A 16859-nucleotide genomic window follows, 5' to 3' on the forward strand; every position below is an offset into this window, starting at 1 on the left:
CCTGAGGGAGCTGAAGAATTTTAAAATCAACAATAAAGATTGGAAATTCTGAAAAAAATGTCCCCATATAGGACTCATTCACATCAACATGTACATAATAAAAATTATGTCAAAACATTTTTTTAAATTTAATGTCGGAAACCTCATGCCGCCCGTGGGTGAAGTTTCCTCAAAAATGCAACGTCCGCCTGGCCGATTCACCCGCCCACCAATCGTAATGTTGGGCGGGCAGTGAAAAATCTCTCTTAATTAATAAATGAATGGCCTTAATAGGCCTCTTAATTGTCGGCGGGTGCACTGCCAACTCTCGCGTGCGCCCGCCAACCGAAATATCACGCGAGTGCACGATGATGTCGGGATGCTCGCCCAACATCGTTGCTGTAGCTTTACGCCCGATTGGGTTAGGCGCACTTCCGCCCGCAGGACGTACAATTCTGCCCATAGTGTTTCTGTGCTGGGCTCCTCCCAGCTTAGAGAGCTGTCACAAATTTCACTACCTGCCACTAGTGCAAATCACAAATTTGTATACTTGATTTGAATTCTCCTTGCATTGGCAGGTTGACGATAGAATTTTAAAAATCCATTCATGGGATGTGGGCATCGCTGGTTAAGCCAGCATTTATTGCCCATCACCAATTCCCCTTGAGAAGGTTGTGGTGAGCTGGAATGCGAAGATTGCCTACCAACATGAATCCGCCACTAACCTTCATTCGCAACCAAGTGTGGGTTTGGGTTAATAATACTGCTTGATATGTTTAGTGTTATTGGGGTTTGGGGAATACTCATGCAATGCTTCTGAAAAAGGATAGCAGTATTGCCTGAAGGAATAGCAGTAGGCTCATCAGTCTGATTGGGGTTCACAGTTGCAAGGATATTGTAGGGATTTACCAAATTTACCCCGATATCTAAAATGGAAATTGAGAATTCCTACAATCCTGCTACATCACACTTTTTGCTGTGGCCATTGTTCCTTACTGCAGTCATCAGCTATGATTGCAGGGGAATGATCAGTGATCAATCATCAAGGCAGATGGTTCAGAATTGTGCCAGCTATCAATTGTTACATGAGGTTAATATCAAAGCACCTTCTTGGGTACATGACATTGACATGCAAGATAAGACGATTGGCATTGCATTATAAGCCTTTCCAGTTATAAAATTGAAGGGCTTGTCAACAGACGCTTTGACTACCATGTGCATTCTGTGATTTGCTCACTGTGCCTCTGGGAACTTGAACTCTTGTGAAACTAGGTAGCTCTTTCTCTTTGTTTGGGAAGGATATGATTTGTGCATCCTTCCTAAATAGGGCATCAGTGATCATCTTGATGAAATATGAGCAGCTGGCTGGTTAATGCAACAAAGGTCACTAGATGCTGCATTGGGAGGATCCAGTTTCAAAGAAATTCAAGACAACAGTGGTCTTGACTGGTATAGAAAATGTAACTCCTTTATTTAAAAAGGTAGGGAGACAGAAACCAGGAAACTACAGGCCAGTTAGCTTAACATCTGTCATAGTGAAGATGTTTGAAGCTATTATTAAAGATGTTATGGCAGGGCACTTAGAAAAATTCAAGGCAATCAGGCAGAGTCAACATGATTTTGTGAAAGGGAAATCATGTTTAACCAATTTATTGGAGTTCTTTGAAGGAGTTGCATGTACTTTGGATAAAGGGAAACAGGTGGATGTATTGTACTTAGATTTCCAGAAAGCATTTGAAAGGTGCCACATCAAAGTTTATTGTGGAAAATAAAAGATCATGGTAGAGGTTAACATATTGGCATGGATCGAAGATTGGCTAGCTAACAGGAAACAGAGGGTAAGCGTAATGGGTCTTTTTCTGGTTGGCAGGATGTGACGAGTGGTGTGCCACAGGGATTAGTGCTGGGACCTCAACTTTTTACAATTTATATAAATGACTTGGATGAAGGGACCGAAGATATGGTTGCTAAATTTGCTGATGAGACAAAGATAGGTAGGAAAGTAAGTTGTGAAGGGGACATAAGGAGGCTACAAAGTAACATAGATAGGTTAAGTAAGTGGGCAAAGATCTGGCAAATGGAGTATAATGTGGGAAAATATGAAATTGTCCATTTTGGCAGGAAGAATTATAAAAAGAAGCATATTATCTCAATGGTGAAAGATTTCAGAACTCTGAAATTCAGAGGGATCTGAGTGTCCTAGTGCATGAATCACAAAAGGCTAGTATGTAAGTACAGCAAGTAATTAGGAAAGCCAATAGAATGTTATTGTTAATTGCAAGGGGAATTGAATATAAAAGTAGGGAGGTTATGCTTCAGTTGTACAGGACACTAGTGAGACCACATCTGGAGTATTGTGTACAGTGTTTCCTTATTTAAGGAAGGATGTAAATGCATTAGAAGCATTTCAGAAAAGGGTTACTAGACTAATAACTGGAATAGTTGAATGGTCTTATGAGGAAAGGCTGGACAGGCTAGGCTTATATCCACTGGAGTTTAGAAGAGTAAGAGGTGATTTGTTTGAAACCTTTAAGATCCTGAGCAGTCTTGACAGGGGGGATGTGGACTGGATGTTTCCTCTTGTGGGAGAATAACAGAACTCGGGGGCATTGTTTGAAAATAGGGGGTTGCCCATTTAAGACAGAAATTAGGAGAATTTTTTTCTCTCAGAGGGTAGTGAGTCTTTGGAAATCACTTCCTCAAAAGGCAATGGAAGCAGAGTCTTTGAATATTTTTAAAACTGAGGCAGACAGATTCTTGATAAACAAGGGTTGAAAGGTTATTGGGGTAGGCAGGAGGTTATAATTATATCAGCCATGATCTTATTGAATGGTGGATCAGGCTTGAGGGCTGAATGGTCTACTCCTGCTCCTAATTCATATGTTCATATGTTCAGCCAGCTTTAGACATATTTCTCCAGTAATGAGCAAAGCACAACTCTGTAAGGCATGGGTGACCTGAAAATTAAGTATATCATTCTTGGCCTGTGGACCCTGGACAGTGTGCATCAGAATGTAATGAAGAAATACCTTCTGTGAAGCTTGACCTTAATAGCCCAAAATCAACCTATTCCATATCCTACTATTTTTCTTCTTCATGGTACATGTTTAAAGAATTTGTGGTAGGTATTATAAATCTCTAATGTAAAAAGGTACTTTGAACAGAGCAGAATAAAAATAGCAGCAAAGGTCCTGACTGGACTTCCAGGTGCATAAGGAATGAATACACTAAGTATTATGATCCCCATAGGGACTGATAACTTTTAAAAAAACTGAACTTCCAGTTGATAGCTGAAAGGATGACATGGCAAAATTTCACATTTTAAGACTTTTACTGTAACAAACAGACTAAAAGCATTATTGACTGAACACTATTTTTGTATGTACCTTGTACTCTAAACTACAGAGCAGAACGTTCCTCCCTTTACTTTTACCACAACTAAAAAAAAACACTTTACAGGTATATGTTACACTGTCTTTTAAGTAGACATTCAATTCCCCCAAAACCAGTCCAAAGTGATTATCATCTGTTCTTTTCCTTTCTCAGCCTGGTTACCTTTAAACTCGAAACAGTCTTTCACGATCAAGGATTTTCCTGGCGATTCTCCCTCTAACATAAAATTGGTGAATCTTCCAGCCTCATTTCAAATCCTCATGAATTTGATCTTATCAATCTGAGCGTGAGCTCCCACCCACATTCCTGTGTGTTAAACCATAGAGACTTTTGGCCTCCAGCAGCTCCCTCTCTCCTGGATCATGGCAGACTGTGAGTTTCAGGGATGTATTAGAAACAAATTCCCCCTCAAAGCCTATCTCCATGGCAATGTGAATCATATGGACTTTGTACCCAGGTAGAAAGGCTGATTAGCTATCCTTTAGACCCCAATTCCATTCTATCTTGGAGTTAAACAGACGGTATAAAGCAAACCTGACATTCTCAGAATCTTCCTGGGACTTTGGAGACTATCAGTTTAACCACTGTAAACACAAATGCTGCTGCCATTGTCTCCAGGTGTAAACACCTTACACTGTTTTCCCAGAAAAACGATCTGGGCCTTCCTTTAATCTTTAACAGTCCCCTCACCCAGGCTTGTTGTCAGTCAGACTTCAGAATGGCTACATGACCCCTTTCATTTTACCCTAAATTAAAGACACAGTCCTAAAACATAGCAACCTGTTAGGAAATAGAGATAGCTTAAGTAGCTTGTATTTATATTTGTGGGTGTTAGGAATGAGTTTTAGCTTTAATGTTTAAGTTTGATTTATATTTCTGTATGTGTGTGTTAAAAAAGGTCAAATTGAGTTTTAATTTCACTTTAAAAAGGTGCCTGCATTTTTAATGAGAGTTTTACGATGTAAGCTAAGTTAAACAAACAATATTAGAAGAATTGGGCTGTTGCCTAGCAACAGGGGTCCAGAGAGGCAGGTCCCTCCCACAGGCACATAAAGAAAAGCTAGGAACAGCAGTTTTCTTTGGAAGCTGTTGGAGTTCAACTGGTTTGAAGATAGCTGCCAGGGAAGCAGCCTAGAGGGGCAGATAGCCAGCTCCAAGCTAAAGTTGGTTGAAAGTAGCTGCCAGAGAGAGACTGGAGCAAGAGGGACAGATAGCCAGTCCCACGCTAAGGAAAAGACCCAAAATCCAGGGGAGTGGAAACAGGGGAAAGTCTCAAGAAGACCTTCTAGTCAAAGGAAGGACAGAAACCTGGAAACGGTTCTGTTAATGTAATTAAGAGTGAGGGGCAGAGGAAAAGGTTCCAAGATTTAAAGAGACAAAAGGTGCAGAAAACAGATTTAAAGCAAGAACAGCTTGCAAGAGGCAAGAAGGTCCAAAGAGACAGCTGTTGGTCTATAACTCTTTGCTAAGGGCATGTGACGCAGTGATGTACTGTTGGCGGCTGAGTTGGTGAGAGAAAGTGTGTGGAAGACAACTTGAATGCATGTGGACTAGGGAAGAGGAACATCAGAAGGAGAATTCAAAACCCTGGAGGTGAATCCTTGCGGAAGGTGCCTGAGAGAAAGTTTCAGTTTTGCAGAAGATTCCAAATCAAGTCCTTGGAGAGTGGAGATTGGAAACCATCATGTGAAAGACGCAGTTCAATGAGACTGACTGGCTCAGTGTGACAAGCATCTGGCGGGAGTTGAGAAGATCCATAGCATCTGATTGAGGTGGCATCCGTCACTTGGTTTCAGAGTGTGGTGTGTCTGACCACAGGGTGCCAATTGTTACATGGACTGTGTACTTACTGTGGACATTAGAATATAAGATAGCTTTTGTAACTTGTGATATCCTTACAAATCTGTATATATTTGTAAAGGTATAGTTGTGGGTGAAGGAGTATTGTAATATAGCTCATCTTTTCTTGTTTGATAAATGTTTCATTCTTTTGTTAAAAGTTCATTAGCTGATTCCGGTGACTCTGTTAAGTAGCCACTGTCCACCCATCTAAATAAACAAATAAAAATTAAGATCTATCAAGCTGGGTTGTCCAGGGGAAACCTCAGCTAGGATCAGAACAAATCTCATAAACCTCATAATTCTAACAAAAGTAATAATGATCTTTAGTAGCAGTTCATAAAATTATCATCTTAATGTGGTTCTGCCTCAGGGATATCTCATTGCATCTCACACTAATACTTACAATATGGTGATAACATTTTGAGGAAGATTTGGGGCAAAAATTGAGAAACTAGGTAAGAAGAGTTAGCCATACACCACCACCCCCTGCCCCAACCCTGTATTACATTTATAAATAGGTCTCTGGGCTCCCAGCAGAATACAAAGGGGACTAACTTTTTTGGCAGGATATTTCAAATGCAGATTTTTTTGCAGCAGTTTCAAGGTAATAGTATGAACCCAATCCATCCCCCCAAAAAATGATACTTCAGAGGAAACCCCAGGCCCTTCTGTTTTTTCTTATAATTCAAGTGATGAAATATTGGGGTATACCTGCGGCTGAAGTCAGACCAAGACTGTGCCCCACTGCTTTCAATCTCATTTCTTGTTTTCATATTTCATAGGTCTATCTTCTGTGTTTTGAGTTACTAGACATTTTTGGGTCATATCAGCTTTTTTTGAACCTGTTGGTTAATCTTTGGCTAATTTTCTAGATTGGCATGTTACTGGATCAAAGAACAAAACACTGTGAATGGGCTGGGATAACAGCTTCCCGTTTAGTAACTTATAGCAGACTTAGGTGGCAAACACATCAACCCCAGTAACTCACGGGGAGATATTTTACTACTATACTGGGACCATTTAGAAACTACTAAAAGCACAGCATCATAGCAAATGTTGAGTTATTGCAAGTGGCAGTGTTATGGTAAATAGTGTGCGGTGGAGAGCAAAGCAAGGTGTCAAGTTTTGCATTATAGTAAACTGATCACTAAGTAGTGTGTTGTAGCAAATCATGCATTACAGGAACAAAATGTTCTAGTTGGCACCACGTTATTTCCTAACAGTGCATTATGGGATGCAAAACATTATTGAAAACAAAGCACAATAAAAAGGCAGCCAGATTAGATTATTTCTTTCTTGCTAAGGGAGCTGTGACTGATATACAGTCAATCAAATGCTATACTCAGTGGTTGATGGGCCAAATAATTACTACACCGGTGGTGCCATAGGGTGGATTTTCTGATTTTTCACATGTAGAGAGGTTGATGGCAAATCCCAAACCAATGCCAATGATATATCTTGCTGTGTTCAAGGACTCAGAAAATCAACTCGTAACATGTACAGCTACATAGCGTTATTGCAGGAGGCCACTGGTGTAGCCATTTCACATTCCATACTTACTTGCATCCCAGGAAGAGCCAATGCATCCAGATCCAGGTCAGCACCAACATGATGATGGCAATAGGAAAACTAAAAACAAACCAGGTTCCAAAGTTGATAGATCGGGAATCTGGGTAACGGCTGTTAAATAAAAACAGGCAGATATCAGGCTGGCAGAAACCAACAATAGACAGTTCAGCATAGGTACTAGCACTAATTTCACCACCAAACTAGAATGGCAAGGCATTGGGTACACATATAGCAATCAGATTAGAAGTCATATAAAGTTGCTAGAAAAAGTAGCAAGCCTGAGGATTGGGAACAGTTTTGAATTCAGCAAAGGAGGACCAGGAGATTGATTAAGAGGAGAAAAATGGAGTATGAGAGTAAACTTGTAAGGAACATAAAAGCGGGCTGCAAAAGCCTCTGTAAGTATGTAAAAAGAAAAAGATTAGTAAAGACAAATGCAGGTCCCTTACTTCTGAAACGGGAGAATTCATAATAGAGGACAAGGAAATGGCAGAGCAATTAGACAACTACTTTAGTTCTGTCTTCACAGAAGAAGACACAAATAACTTCCCAGAAATACTAGGGAGCCAAGGGTCTAGTGGGCAGCAGATATTGAAGGAAATTAGTATTAGTAAAAAAATAGGGCTGGAGAAATTAATGGGACCAAAAGCTGATAAATCCTGATAATCTACATTCCAGGGTACTAAAGGAAGTGGCCATGGAAATAGTAGATGCACTGGCTATTAGCTTCCAAAATTCTGTAGATTCTGGAACAACCCCAACAGATTGGGGGGTGGCAAATGTAACCCCACTATAAAAGGAGGGAGGGAGAAAACAGGGAATTACAGACTGGTTAGCCTAACAACAGGAGGAGGGAAAATGCTAGAGTCTATTATAAAGGATGTCATAACAGGACACTTAGAAAATATCAATGGGATTAGACAAAGTCAACATGGATTTATGAAAGGGAAATCATGTTTGACAAGCCTACTGGAGCTTTTTTGAGGACGTAATGAGTAGAATAGATAAGGGAAAACCAGTGGATGTGGTGTATTTGGATTTTCAGAAAGCTTTTGATAAAGTTTCATATAAGAGGTTAGTGTGCAAAATTAAACCACATGGGACTGGGGAGAAAATATTGGCATGAATTGAGAATTGGTTAGCAGACAAGAAACAGAGTGGGTCTTTTTCGAAGTGGCAGATGGTGACTAGTGGGGTACTACAGGGATCAGTGCTTGGGCCCCAGCTATTCACAATATATATATCAATGATTTGGATGAGGAAACCAAATGTAATATCTCCAGGTTTGCTGATGATGCAAAACTTTGTGGAAATGTGAGTGGTGAGGAGGATATGAAGAGGCTTCAAGGCAACTTAACCAAGTTGAGTGAGTGGGAAAATACATGGCAGATGCAGTATAACATTAGTAAGTGTGAAGTTATCCGCTTCGGTAGGAAAAACAGAATGGCAGAGTATTATTTAAATGGTGATAGATTGGGAAGTGTTGTTGTACAAAGGGACCTGGGTGTCCTTGTACATCAGTCAATGAAAGCAAGCATGCAGATGCAGCAAACATTTAGGAAGGCAAATGTTATGTTGGTCTTCATCGCAAGAGGATTTGAGTACAGGAGCAAGGATGTCTATTGCAGCTGTCAGGGCCTTGGTGAGACCACACCTGGAGTATTGTATGCAGTTCTCTTTACCTAAGAAAGGATACACTTGCCATAGAGGGAGTGCAGTGAAAGTTAACCAGACTGATTCCTGGGATGGCAGGATTGTCGTATGAGGGGAGATTGGGTCGACTAGGCGTGTATTCACTGGAGTTTAGAAGAATGAGCGGGGATCTCCTTGAAACACTTAAAATTCTGACAGGACTGGACAGACTGGATGCAGGGATGATGTTTCCTCTGGCTGGGGGATCTAGAACAAGAGGTCACAGTCTCAGGATACAGGGTAGGCCATATAAGACTGAAATGAAGAGAAATTTCTTCACTCGGGGGCGGTGAACCTGTGGAATTCCCGACCAATAATGCTGTGGAGGCCAAGTCACCGAATATATTTAAAAAGGAAATAAATTTCTAGACTCTAAAGGCATCAAGGGGTATGGGGAGAGCGCGGGAGTATGGTGTTGAGATAGAGGATCAGCCATGATCATATTGAATGGTGGAGCAGGATCGAAGAGCTGAATGACCCACTCCTGCACCTATTCTCTATGTTTCTAAGTTGTTCCACCTAACATCCCTTCTATTCCTACCTTCCTAATTTTTAACCTGTGTCCCCTGGCATTTGAACCTTTTCACCACAGGGAACAATTTACTTGGGTCAATGTTGTCAATTCCCTTTATTATCTTGTAGGCTTCAATTAGATTCCATAAATATCACTTTCCTTAATGAAACAAGCACAACAAACTCAACCTACGTTCATAATTTATACAGTTGATAGTTGGAAGCTTAATTGCTCTTCAAGTCTGTATTGTTTTAAGGGAAATAGTATCCTTACATAGTTTTGGAAGGAAAGTCTATTCTTGTACCAGTCTGACATGCTGAGCAGCAGGGCCACTGCTTGAGAATAGGTGATCTTACTTGTTGAATTGTTCAGCAAAGATGAGGTTGGTTGAGGTTCCCGTGATTGTCATGAGGCCTCCAATTGTGGCAGCATAAGTGATGCTCAATGACAGACACTTGCAGATCATGTGGTCATGCTTGGTTTTGTATTTACTGCTGTATTCTTTACTGGGCTGAATATGGTTCTGTAGAAAATCAAGGAGTGACAGCATAAAAATAACAAGGAAGCATTAAAGTAGACTACTCTCCCAGTAAATATCCTGTCCATCATAATTTGGTACTAGCCATTATGCATGAGGGTCCGCAAACTGCTCCACCTGTGCGTGGCATCATAGAGAAGACCAACCTTGTCCTCACCCAACATTTCACAGGAGGTCATTGGATAGTGATCAGCAATAGGAAGCCTGACTAATGTTCTCCTCCCTAATACGGCACAGTGGGTCATTTGTAACATTGCAACTGGTACTGAGACCAGTCAACTCAGCACACAACAGGGATTGAATCTCAGACCTTCTGATTTAGGTTAGACCACACTCGGCTATGCTTTTATTCCCATTATCGGCAGACCTACTCAGTGGAGCTAGGGAATGAAAAGCAAGAGAGAACTGTGCTACTCAACACATTTGTTATAATCAACATGTTTGTGTGTGGCAAAGGGAGTTCCCAATGGCTCAGTAGACAAAGGCACAGCACAGTGTGACCTAAACAGGCCAGGAAGGTTTCAGGTTCAATCCCTGCCTGTTGCTGAGTTAGATAATGTCAGATGGGGCATCTTAAGGCTACAGTTGTCACAGAACTCCTAGGTGTTGAGAATTAATCTATCCAGTCATCACTCTTGGAATCTGTTTGTATGCACATAGGCTTTGGCATGAGGAAAGTTCAAGCTTGCTCATTTTGCTTCCATGGTCAAATAAACATGACAAAACTCAAAGCTGGATTTTTCTCCAGTCCTCATTGTCACGATAATGAAAGAAAAAGCACAGAACTACATCTGGAAATATTGGACTTTAAAAATAAGACCTGAGTTTTTAAAAATGTACAAAAGCCACTGGCTGAAATGCTGCAGGGTGACTCCCTAAGAGATAATGGAACCCCACCCTGTTATCAGGCAAGGTGCTTCTAAAGACAATCAGAAACTAATTGCTCCCTCCGGTAGAGACAATGGGGCATAATGGGAGATGAGTATCATCTCATCAGGAAATCCTGTGAGCAATGCCCAGACAGGTTTGTGAATTCACTTCCCATTTGGAATATACACAGGAGGGTTTAAAAGTGAGCTGGAAAGCTGCCCTGGGCCAGAATTTTCGGGTCGGCGAGTGGGGGTGAGGCCCGCTCGCCAACGCGTAAAATGACACACGGCGATGTCGGGCGTGCATCCTGATGTCACCGCGCATCATTCAGATTTTCAGTTCGGCGGGCGTGTAGCCGACTCGGGTGCGCACCCGCCAAACTGTCAAAGGCCTATTAAAGCCATTTAAATATCAATTAAGACACTTAACAACCCGTCGAACCTTAAGGTTGGCGGGCAGGCGAAGAGCCCAGATGGCCTTCACATTTATCATGGAACCTCATCCACGGGTGGGATGGGGTTTCATGAAGGTATTTGAAGTTTTATGAAAATTTTTAATAACATTCATAGGCACGTCCCAGCTCATGTGGCACTTTCACATCAGGGGACATTTCTTAATTATTTTTTTCTTTATTAAATTTTTCAGAACTTCAACTAATCTCCCTGAGGCAGCCCTTTGCCTCAGGGAGATTTCTGCTCTCTTTCACACGCAAGCGCGAAAGAGCGCACTCCCCGATTCAGGCAACTCCCCGCCTGCCCGCACAGGGAGCGCTCAGCGTTTCCAGGCACGTGTTACACTGGGCGGACCTTAATTGGCCCGCCCACGTAAAATGCCAGTGACCAGTCGTTCGGGGCACCAATCAATTGCGCGCGCCTGCCCCAGCACAACACCCCTCCAAGAAAATTCTCCCCCTGGTGTCTGTCTGTTGGTGGGTGTTCTGAGAGAGACCAAGTGCTGGAGGTTTGATCAGAAGTAACGGCCACACACAGTACCCTTGCAAATCCCGATCTCTCTCCCTCGCTACTAAATTCAGCTCTACTGTAACCTCGAAGCCAAATTTTCATCCACCTGAGTCGGCTCTACTGGAATCTTGAATTGCAATGACCGCAACACTCAATCACCTACTCCCCACGAGTCAAAAACTGTTCCGTGTGCCCTGTTTTTATATATATATTCACTTACTTCAAGCTAAATTCTTACTTATAACCTGTATGACCGAATATGCATGTGTTTTATCCTTTCTTGTATTTAGTAGTTAATAAACTTACTCTTATCTTTAACTCAAGAAAGGCTGATCAAATTGGTCCCTTCAAAATCAGAATGATTGTGTGTGGGAAAAAGGAATCCATGAAAGAGATCCTTTTTAGATTAGATTTTGTTGTGACCAACAGAAGGGTGGGGAGGGGCTGAATAAAGATAGGCAGTAGTTCATCCTGCCTCACCCAGAGCATGACAATTTAGGGGTGTCCCAGCCAGACACATTGACAAATTGAGGGGTCTTGCCTGGGGGAACCTCACTTGGGTGTGGGTCATAGCATCATCCATTAACTAAAATTTAGCGGGAATTCTGGCCTCTGATTAATTACGTTGTTAATCTTGGTCCATTTCCTCAAAAGATTAAAGCTTGAGTCAGCACTTTTAAACAAAATAATTGAAAGCAAAGGTGAGACAAAATAATTACTCAAGCAATCCATTCTGATTACAATGGTCCCTTTAAACTAAACTTTAACCTTGATCAGCTGATACTGGCAATCAAGCACATTTGCTTCACACGTGTTTTCATGGCTGCTTTAAAAGGCTAAGGGCAGAACATTGTACATGTTATGTCACCTCGTTATCACTGCGTCATTTATTTATTAAGTTCATCTGATAGGACCAAAGGGAATAGAGATGGGGCAACAAAGAAACAAAGTATGTGCCCAGAGAGGGTGTGCCGCTGTCTGAAAGAAAAAATAAGAGAAAAACTGAAACAAGCAAAGAAATGGAAACAAAATCGAGTTATGGTCTGAAATTAGTCGGAAGGCTGTAAGATGCCTAATCGAAACATGAGGTGCTGCTCCTCAAGCTTGTGTTAAGCTTCACTGGAACAGTGCAGCAGGCCGAGGATGGAGATGGTGTCAAAGCAAGACAGAGAATTGAAATGACAGGATACCAAAAACTTGGGGTCATGCTTGCAGACTGAATGGAAGAGTTCTGCAATGCGTTCACCCAATATACAAGAAAACTAGTCCTGATATAAACTATCTCCAGAACAGAGAAAATCAGACAACAGGAGAAAATACATTCAAACCTCACAGGGTTGGTCCATTGTTTTTGGCAGTAAGCACTGCTGTCAGAAGAGATGATAATAAAACTATCCATTTCAAAGCTTGTCTTAACTTTTTTGCCTAAGGACAAATTCTGAGCCAGCGTTAAAACAATGCATGGGCAGTAATAACTATCACCAGATTTTAGAACACAAAAACAAAAATACCTGGAAAAACTCAGCAGGTCTGGCAGCATCTGCGGATAGGAGCACAGGTAACGTTTCGAGACACTCCTCTCCGCAGATGCTGCCAGACCTGCTGAGTTTTTCCAGGTATTTTTGTTTTTGTTTTGGATTTCCAGCATCCGCAGTTTTTTGCTTTTACCAGATTATAGATAACACTTGTGGAAACAGATAGCAAAGTCACAATGTGTGTCCGTCAGTTCCTGCCACTATGGGCTTTTCTGTCCCACATTCAACCAGTGCCTCACTCTATTCCTGTGTCGCTTCTAACCTCATACACTTGTTGTGGAGTTCAGGACAATGATAGAATATAGTCTGCAAACTCAGTAGACAGTGAGCTCAGTCTGGTGCAGATTTGACCCATTTCAACATTTATTCACTCCGAGCAGTCAAAACTGCAACTGATAAGCTTCCATTCTTCCATGTTCCCACTCCACAGATTCAACTGGTACACAGCTTCACTGGATATTTACTCAGAAAACATTACTAGTTGTTAGGTGCAGATGCTGAACAAATATTATACTAAACTATGGCCTCGACCTTTTGGATCTATTAAAGTGTTTGAGTTTGAATAATTGGCAATTTTGAGCAGATTATGAGTCCTGATGGGGGGGTCACCAGATCATACAAACAGCTGATAACAAAATGGTCAATAGCCTGTGGCTTATTTACCAGTGTCTATTTTTAACCAAATGCCAGAGCCAAGAAATTTTATTTATATGAGGTGCAAGGCTCCATTTCTAGCTTTTTCTAATAAACCAGTTCTCTGATGCTAGGGGTCAGCCTCCTGTCCCCCCCCTGCACCACGTCCATGCTTAGAAGGTTACCTTATGCTTCAATGACTTGACTGAATGCAGTATTGAAGGTGTGGTCTGATCACAATGTATAGCTACAGAACAGGCAGACAAATGGGGTTGCATTTTTACATGCAGTGGCAGTGGAGGAGGCAGAGGGGGGCAGGGGTTACAGCGGATCAGGAGCCTGATTTAATGCTGAGTGAGCTTTGCTATGGCTCTTTACCTCAGCCACAGCATTAACATCCAGCTTCTGTGTTTCCCAACGAATCACAGTGCAGCAGATGTGATGACAACCTACACCTGTCCATGGAAGGATTTCTATTTAAAGGGACCATGGTTACATCCTGCATGAGTTCCAAAGGTTTCTGAATCAAAGCATGATGTGGGAAGTCTGCACCCACCCCCATTTTTTGACTATTCCCTGGAGGCCCAGCTGTGGCGGGTGAGGACCACAAGGAAGGGTTGTTTTCCATGGATGGATGAGACCAATCTCTCAAACTAAGTAGGTAAGGCTGGAAGTAATTCAGGAAGTAAGCAACCAGGAAATATTGCCCCAAGACGTTCTACGACCTCGGTTGGTTGGAGGGGGGTTGGGAGGGGGGGGTGGTGGTGTGTGTGCAGGTAAGGAAAAGTGCTATAACACTTTCAGGTGCCAACCTCCACACCCTGACTTCCCCAGCATTCTGCTGCACAGCAATCCTCAGCTCAACACACCTTACAACACCACTCATTCCTCTCTTTCCAGGAACCTCCTCACATCCCCATTTGAACAGACAGCACTGACATTCACCCTCATCTTACTGCCATCTCACGCTCAACCTTTAAAGTCTTTCCAAACTTTCAGTTTCACAGAACAATGAGTCTCTGCTGTGCTCTTCCCTTGCTGACTCTGGTGAGATTGACAGAGCTTGGCAAACCTGTGCACTGGCTGTCAAAGCCAGAATGCTGGATTAAAGTCAGAATTATTGGCCGTTAACATATTTAAATTAGAGTCCCGACATCCCCACAGGGGTTTCCCGCACACTTTCAAAGGCAGTCCTGTAAAAGCCGGAAGTGAGCGGAATCATGTCGGGTTTCCCACAAGCTGGCATTTTTGGGGGATTTAACGCCTCCACCTGCATCCAAACCTGTCCTACCTTGTCAGTTAAAATTGGCAATATCTCAGCATTCTGTTTGCTTTGTTCCTTACTGTTCAGCAGGGTCAGGCTGAGTGTTCACCATCTGATCATGTTCAGCCTTTTTTAGCCAGTTCCACAGGATTCATTGAGTATGTTTCCCTTCCAATATGTAATACTTTGTAATTATATTTATATTGATTTTCATCTGCAATCACAGTGCCCCATTGGAAACACTTTTCTAGCTTTTTCTGTAGTTCCTTAGCTGCTTCAGCAGATTCAATTGCCTCTCCACCTAGTTTACCATCATCTGCAAATTTGAACAATATACATTGTTTCTCTTAATATGGATTAGAAACACTACTGGCTTCAATGCACTGCTTCACAGGTATTGAGAAGCACTTTCATTAAAACATCTCCCTAGATCATTATCACTCCTCCAACTAGAAGCAATATTTTCTCAGTTTCAAACAATTCCTTGTCCATCAGTCCATTTTACTTCAGATAATCACTGCCTTATGCTTGTTATTGTCTGGCTGTTATCACAGTGCTGGTTGGGGGAGTTTGCTGTGTTCATATTGGCTGTCACATTTCCTACATTATAACAATGGCTACACTTCAAAAAGTAAAGTGCTATGAGGCATCTGGTGGTTGTGGAAAAACACTATATAAAATACAAATCTTTCTTTCTTATCTTTATATCAGTCCTTCAGTTTCAAGGTTTCCTTGTGGGGCTTGAAAGAGCCCACAGGGTTGGCCTGACAGAGAAGCCATCACTGCTCCCCTGCCCTAGCCTCAAGTTGCAACAGCAGATTAGGCTCTAGAGGCATCATCGGAACCCAATTTGCATATTTAAAGAGGGCCATGCCAATTTTAAATGGCTGTCCTTTCCACCTGCAAGTTAAAATTGCACTTGGTCAGGTTGAGGTGAGAAAGGAGTGGGTAACTTCCCATCCCATTTTAATTGCTGATGCCCAGCAGCCCCCTGCCCAGGTCTGCCTGCCAGGGAGGGTTATAATTCAAAAAGAACACGCTGCTACATACAGAAACCAGTGTATTTCCTCTCCCTCCATGTTATAGGATTACGGCAGTGAGAATCCTTGGAATATTAAGCATATTTGTTGCTCAGAAGTGAGTTTGCATAAGAAAAAAGTTAATAAAGCTTTGTGAGCCTGTATAATTATCTAGTTGCCATACGCTTGATTCACTTCCCGCTTTAAAGTAGGACAGGATGGAAAGTGTCAAACCACTGCTGGCCACAAAACTGTTTAAATGAGAGCCACAGCATGAGGAATCCTCAGTGTAAATTGTCTGCTAATCTAGTTCCACTATCACATGTAATGAAGCAGCCATAGCACATCATAATCAGACTACTGCAAGAAGACAGCAGGGTCATAAAACAGGAAGAAACAGAATCCAGACAGCAACTAAACAAGATCAGCGATAAAGCTACAAATCTGATAAAGCTACAAACCTGTTCCTCTGGTTCAGACAGCATGTCCTGATCAGGTTGGTTCTTCTTTGCTGCACTAGGGGAATAAACAGAAGTTTAAATGATTCCAGCAAACCATTTCTGCTTTCTTCAGATTCATGTGGGCTAAAAGACACTCAACATCTAGCTCAAAGAATATCTAATCATCATCATAACTGCTAACTGATGGGACACTGGAGATTTCATTCAGTCCTACATTCCTGAGCATTGACTGCAAATAAAGAATTGCTTTCAGTTATAAATAATTCAGCCAATAATTCCTCCAGGACATTGCATATTTCCTGACTGAGCATGAATGAGCAGAACAAATTATATTGCCTGTTCCACAACTGATATGCTTGAGCAAATTGGATTAGTCGTACAGATATATAACTAGGGCACCTGTTTGGATTGGACAGGGTGTGCACACAACTAGCACATACTAATTTCAAGGATAACAGGAATATAGGAATAGGAGTAGGCAACGTAGCCTCATGACTGTTGGTTAACAAAGTCTATCGATCTCATGTGAATTATTTATTTTAAATCTAACATCAAATATCCTTTGCAAAACAGAGTTTGAAACTTCTA

The 16859-nt window shown here is 41.8% G+C and overlaps 1 protein-coding gene across 2 annotated transcripts in view; it reads right to left on the reverse strand.

Moving 5' to 3' along the window:
* Positions 1–16859, reverse strand: part of slc13a4 (solute carrier family 13 member 4) — a 138746-nt gene that overhangs the window by 25418 nt on the left and 96469 nt on the right. For both annotated transcript variants that reach the window (XM_078568169.1, XM_078568170.1), the window contains 3 exons: positions 16272–16326; positions 9346–9512; positions 6775–6894 (listed from right to left, as the gene is read on the reverse strand). In XM_078568169.1, coding sequence (XP_078424295.1) covers positions 6775–6894; positions 9346–9512; positions 16272–16326 — 342 coding nt within the window. The remainder of the gene's footprint in view (positions 1–6774; positions 6895–9345; positions 9513–16271; positions 16327–16859) is intronic.

The sequence above is a fragment of the Cetorhinus maximus genome, chromosome 22 (assembly GCF_964194155.1).
Source record: "Cetorhinus maximus chromosome 22, sCetMax3.hap1.1, whole genome shotgun sequence".
NCBI lineage: Eukaryota > Metazoa > Chordata > Chondrichthyes > Lamniformes > Cetorhinidae > Cetorhinus > Cetorhinus maximus.